This window comes from Nicotiana attenuata, chromosome 12 (genome assembly GCF_001879085.1).
Source record: "Nicotiana attenuata strain UT chromosome 12, NIATTr2, whole genome shotgun sequence".
Classification (NCBI taxonomy): Eukaryota; Viridiplantae; Streptophyta; class Magnoliopsida; order Solanales; family Solanaceae; genus Nicotiana; species Nicotiana attenuata.
In genome coordinates this window covers 24,711,070-24,717,329 of record NC_032000.1, presented here as the reverse complement: position 1 = coordinate 24,717,329, position 6,260 = coordinate 24,711,070, and the positions used below count along the sequence as shown (strand labels likewise).

At 35.2% G+C, this 6,260-nt stretch overlaps 1 protein-coding gene across 1 annotated transcript; it reads left to right on the top strand.

The window, feature by feature from the left end:
• LOC109235453 (putative dual specificity protein phosphatase DSP8) lies at positions 337-5,280 on the top strand. Its single transcript, XM_019401571.1, has 7 exons — positions 337-737; positions 831-1,185; positions 2,863-2,985; positions 3,337-3,430; positions 3,608-3,690; positions 3,769-3,858; positions 4,548-5,280. The coding sequence occupies exons 2-7, from the start codon at positions 967-969 to the stop codon at positions 4,896-4,898; spliced, it is 960 nt and encodes a 319-aa protein (XP_019257116.1). The 5' UTR covers positions 337-737; positions 831-966; the 3' UTR covers positions 4,899-5,280.

Here is a 6,260-nt window from a genome sequence, read left to right as displayed (position 1 = left end):
TATTTAATAGGTGATTTGACTGTATAACAATTTTTTATATGATTAGTGCATAGGTTTTAAACTCTTTTTAAATATTTATCTGTCCTAATTTAAGTGACACATATTTATCTACAAATAATTTAATTTTAAATTTCTCTAATTTGCTCTTGATAATGCGATTCTAGCCACACAAATATATATAAAAAGTTATAGACCATAAATTCTAAAAGTTGTTTTTCTTTTATTGCTCAGTCAAAAATCATAAAATTAATTTTAAATTTATGCTCAGTCAAGCACTCCTGACACAAACTGAAATTAAGGGAGTATGTAATAGCATTACATTAGCTTTATACGCACTCATACACACAGTGCGTTAGAGTTTGTTGAGAGAAAAGGAAAGGCATATACAAAGAGAGAGAGAGAGAGAAACACTCTAAATTCTTGAGAGAGAAAACTCACCCACTTTTTTTTTCTCTATAATAATTCAAGAATTATATTTTTCACCCAACAACGAAGAACCTTTCTTGAAGCTATAAAGTTTCTCTTTTTTGCTCCTTTGAAATTGTACATCTTATATTTATTCAAAATCTTGGTTCTTTTTTAGTAATCCCTTAGATCAAATTTCTTGTTCTTGTTATTGAATATGGCATGTAAAAGGCACATTCTTGAATCTAATTCTTTTTGGGTTTTATTATCTTGCTGTAGAAATATGTGTAATTTTTGTAGCAGCAGCCTCCTCTGTATTTGATTTCAATTTGGTGAGTAATTGAACTTGTGATTGAATTGAATCTTTTTTTTTCTTCTGGGGTTCTAATTTTTTGTACTCATATGCTTTTTAATTCATTTTATAGGTAAAATTCATGGCTGAAGAATTCTAGTTCTTGAAATTGATACTGCATAGGAATAAAGTTTGAATCTTTTTTGGTATATTAGGGATTTTCAAGGCTATTTTTTTAGGGTTAATTGTTTTTGTATTTAGTCCAAGAAATGTATATTGAGGAGTTGGATGAGGGGGAAGAAGTAGTAGTAAACAGGGAGGAGAAGTTTTGTGATGATACTTGTGAAGAAGGTGCATTGGTTGTTTCGGGCGCGAAAAGGGCTTTGGTTGGAGCGGGTGCTCGTGCTCTTTTTTATCCCACATTGTTGTATAATGTTGTGAGAAACAAGATTGAGACCGAGTTTCGATGGTGGGATAGGGTTGATGAGGTATAACTTTTACCTATCTAATATTCATGTTTTACTGCATTTGTGCTCTTTACCATACATACTATCTGCAGTTTTTATGTGTATATTGCTTTTAAGCTTTTTTGATTAAATTTGTGCTATTTCATATTTCAATGTATAATTCAGATTATCTTTAGGAACCAATAGTTGGTCAATGTCAAAAAGGTTTATTTTTTCCTAATATTTCCTAGGTTGATGGTTCAAATTATTCAAAGCTTATCTTTAGTATAACTAGAAGTTATTGACTTTAAGATGTGACACATAGTTTGACTATTCCAAGTTCCCAAATCAAAATTCAACCGAAGGATCAAGTTCTTAGTACTGCTGATTCTTTGTGATTTTTTCTTTTTCATATGTAAACCCACCCCTAACCCAGAGGCGAATGGAGTGTATTGTCTATGAGTTCGACTGTACCTAGTATTTTCGACATGGAACATATATATATGTGAAAAACCAATAAAATTTCATTAAATATTAAATTGTGACCTGTAATTTTGATAGTATGGTGAGTTCAGTGTGAAGAACCTTATGATTGAGCTCATCAAATTTAAGTCTTGGATTAGCCTCTACCTAAACCCCTTACCCAGGAGAAACTTTTAGTGTTTGTTAGAGATATCCATTTACTCTCGGAGATCTCAGTATTGTGTTGCAAAGCATGTGATAGGTGCGTGTTCTTTAATCTCCTCCTGTTGCACTGATATGTGCTTTTCCTGGGCAAATCAGTGCCGAGTATTTAATATATGATGTTTACTAAGAAATAGATACCTCTTCCCATCTTAGTGTTGTTGAAATGCCGTGTTGGTGGTCCAGATGTGAAACTGTAACTCATGTCGACTTTAACTTATAGCGTTTCATTTTTCACATATTCTCTAGTATTTTCAGCTGCTTTTGATTGCTGGTTGGTGTATATGATTAATTCTCAACTTATTTCCCTCTACATTTTCTTCTATCAATTTAAAGTAGTAAGTTAATGGCGTTGGCTGTGCATTCTCTCATTATGCGTGGAGGTTATTGCATATTGTCACCCTGATTTGTTACTTGCCCTTGGCTTGGATGTTTCATAAGATTGTTATATGTGAAGTAACCATTTCCTAAGCTTATACCTTTGAAGATCGACATGTTCGGGTGCTCAACAAGTTTAGAGTTTAGGATTATTTACCATTTTGTGTGGTGTAAAAGAGAGGAGGACAATTAAGTTATTTGCACTAGCATGTTTGAATATGGAGGAATACGAAAGAAAGGAGAAGAAAAATACTGTTCTTTTAGGAACGTCCCATCTCCTTCCTTTCCCTTCCTCCTTTCTATCCATTCACGCACACACACACACACACACACTCACTTTCCTTTTGAGTACTTCTAATTCTTGAACCAAATAGTTGCAGTTCTGAAGACTTGCCAACACTTTTGGATATACAAGTTCATAGATTGCGTTGTCGTTTAGCAAAATTTTCATTTATATACAGCCTTTGTGTATGCTGCAGCTGTTATTAATATTTGTTCATGCACTGCAATATTGTGGATTTTACAGTTTTCTCTGCTCATTCTTTTCTCTATCTCTGAACTTATCGCTTTCAAAATTAAAATACATATTACATTGGGGACTAATCATTTATTATGTTTTCAGTTAATTGAGGTGTTGATGGATTTTTGTGTTTTCAGTTCATACTGTTAGGAGCTGTTCCGTTTCCTGCTGATGTCCCTCGCTTGAAGGCTCTAGGCGTGGCTGGAGTGGTTACCTTGAACGAACCATATGAGACTTTGGTCTCAACATCATTATATCTTGTACCGTCTACACTCCCACTTTCACACTGTATCTCATTTTTAAGTCATTACTTTTTGTTATACTGAAATCGCTTGTTAACAAGTTTATTGTTATTGACTATGTTGAGTTAGCTATGTGATCGAAACAAGATGGCTGTATTGCCTACCTATATGCAGATTTTGAGTGAACGTGTGTAAACTTGTAAAAGGCTCAATTATAACTAGAGGAACATCTTTGGTCCTAATACGCATGAGCAAGAAAACTTCACCATATTGTTTCTAAATGATTGTCGTGCTCCTTATTTATCACTAAAAAAGTGATGATTTGTAAAAAAAATTCATTCCAACGATACCATTTTACTTATTTTGTAGGATCATTGCATCGATCACTTGGTGATTCCTACCAGAGACTATCTTTTTGCACCATCAGAGAGAGATATTGACCGAGCTATTGAATTCATCCATGGTAAGTTTCTTACTCCCAGCTTTCTAGTGTGTAAAATGAAGGTAAGAATCCTTCCCCAGCTTTTATATACTATGTTTTTGAGTTAAAAGGTAAATATATATTATATATTGCTGGAGTTTGCAATTTCATTATGTTATTTTGATTGTCAATTCATAGTTTATGCATGTGGCTTTGAAGGTAATGCATCTTGTGGTAAGACAACATATGTGCACTGTAAAGCCGGCCGTGGCCGTAGTACAACAATTGTCCTTTGCTACCTGGTGGGCACCACAACTCAGAGCATATAATTATTATCTGTTTCATGGATTTTCTCTATTCTAATATTTCCTCTTGGGTAGGTCAAACACAAGCACATGACACCTGAGGCTGCTTTTGAATATGTCAGATCCATTAGACCAAGGGTGTTGTTAGCCTCCTCTCAGTGGCAGGTATGCTCTAACCAGGATTCTTGTTCTGCTTCGAGGCTTAGTTGTTGTTGTTTGTACGAGGCGCTTATACTCCCGCTCAATTCAAATCCCAGCAAAGACAAAATATTCTAGCTGATTCATCATCTATCTAAGCCTGCCTTGGTGGGAGAGTTTTGCTGTATCTGTGCTAGCGGGAGGTCACCCAGTTAAATAGTCGAGGTTGTGCAAAACTGAACCGAACACTGGCATTTAAAAAAAAAATCTGTACATTTGAGTTAGAATATGTCAGCCAGTCCACTGCAAATTTAGATTTGTGCGTTCATGTCCAAAACTTTAATTTTTTCTGTATATCTGTTTTTATTATATGGATATATCACTGACCCTAGAGGTTCAACGGCAAGGTAGTAAAATGAGAGATGTGTATAAGCACACGTCACTACTCAATAGTCTGAATCCTGGCTGGTGAACCAAGTCCGTATTTAAGAGGATTAGGGTAGAGGGGCAGGCACGTTCTCTGAGTTTCAACACTGGAAACAAGAGATTTCTTGGTTATTAAAAAAATTTATATGTATATATTATTGTTTACTGTATTCTTCATTATTTACTCTCTTTTCCAAAAGCTGTCCTTGATAGTTCAGAATTCCTTGTCCTTTCTTGTCTTGTTTTTCTAAAGTTTTAAAACGTCATTTTCATTGCTTATACTAATGCAGGCGGTTCAAGAATTCTATGTAAGAGTAAATAATACTGATAGTGATGTCTGTGGAGGTGATAATTCATTGAAAGTCTTGGACTTTCCAGCACAAAAAGAAGTTGCTGCCTTTGATGATGGCTCGGTGGTTCTAGTCTCTGAATCTGACCTTGATGGGTATGAGGAAAGCGTTGAATCAGGTCTGACACGTAACGAAGTGTTAGCGGATTTAAACCTTGCATGTAGAGGTGTTCAGGTTGCTAGCCAGGCTGCAATTTCCCGGCTTTCATTTTTCTGGCTTCGCTATCATTCGAGCCAAAAAATGTCAACGAAGAAGCTAGGAGGTATTGGCGTTAACATCCACGTTTATTGAGATATCATATCTTGGTTAAGGGAAGCTTCCCTTATGTTGCTTCTCTCTCTCTCTCTCATATATATCTTAAACCACCCCTTGATCCCCCTTTTTTCGTGTCTTTTGTGGAGCTACAACAATGTTGTTGCGAATGTAATTCAAGCTGTGAGAAGCCAAGATTCAAGAAGTGTACACAGAGAATAGTATGTAGTGTTGAGACAGAGCATAACTATGTAGTAAGTTGAGTTGTTCTGGAAAGGGAAAAGTGTGAGGCATGCGTGTTTTAATGAATTGGATGTTTTTAATGCAAAAAATGTATTTTCTTTCATCACGCTACACACACATATTCCTGAAACCATTCAGCAAAAGCAAATTTGTCACCTGAAGATAAATTTGTTGCGAAGCATTCCGCGTTCATGTATTGTTTCAGGAAAGGTGTAGTGACTGATGTCATAGCTTAAACTCGTGACATAGAGACGATTTTCTTGTTGTTCCAAAGCTCGTCTTCAGTTGAAGTACAAAATAACTTGATAAATTATGTCGATTCCTGCAGAGCTGGCTAGCTGGTTTGATATCCTTTATACATAGAGGCGATTTAGTGCTTTCACTGAATCGAAATTGTGTAAGAAAATTATGTTGTTCAAATTGATTTGATACAATCTGGGTATCAAAATGCTTCTCTGCCCCTTTTTACCCCCTTATATTCAATTCACGCCTTCAATTTAGAACTTCAATTTATTTGATTTGGGTATCTCTACGTTCACAATTCCTTTATGATAATGCATACAAATGGATTTCAAATATTAAGTTTGAATCCAATCTCTTCTCCTCCCTCTTATACCATTTTGTACCCGTTGAAAACTTGGAATAGGTAAAAAAATTTAGAACTTCAATTTAGTGAACGTGGGTATCTCTACATTCACTATCTCTTTAATGTAGGAAAAATATTCGAATTTGTATCTAGCGGTGGCAATTTGATCCCAAACCCATCCAACCCGCCCACAGATTAATGTGTTGGGCTATAAACATTTTAGTTTATGGGTCTATTTGAGCTGAGCCCAAGTTAACCCATTATATTTTATAGCCCATTTTAACCCATTAAGCAACCCAAATACAACCCATGAAACTCACCCCAACTTATCTAGAAATTTACTTAGTTACTCCAATTTTACTTTTTTTTTTTTTTTGTATTTTCAATTTTCTGTTTTCCACCCCCCCTACCCCTCCCTCCCCTCCCGAGCGCTCAAACCCCTTCGAAAATTTTTTATTTACTTTTTTTTTTTTTGTATTTTTAATTTTCTATTTTCTGTTTTTTCGTTTTTCTGCACCACCCAACCCCACCCGCAAAATATTTTTCAACTTACACATTTTAAGGTAAAAGGC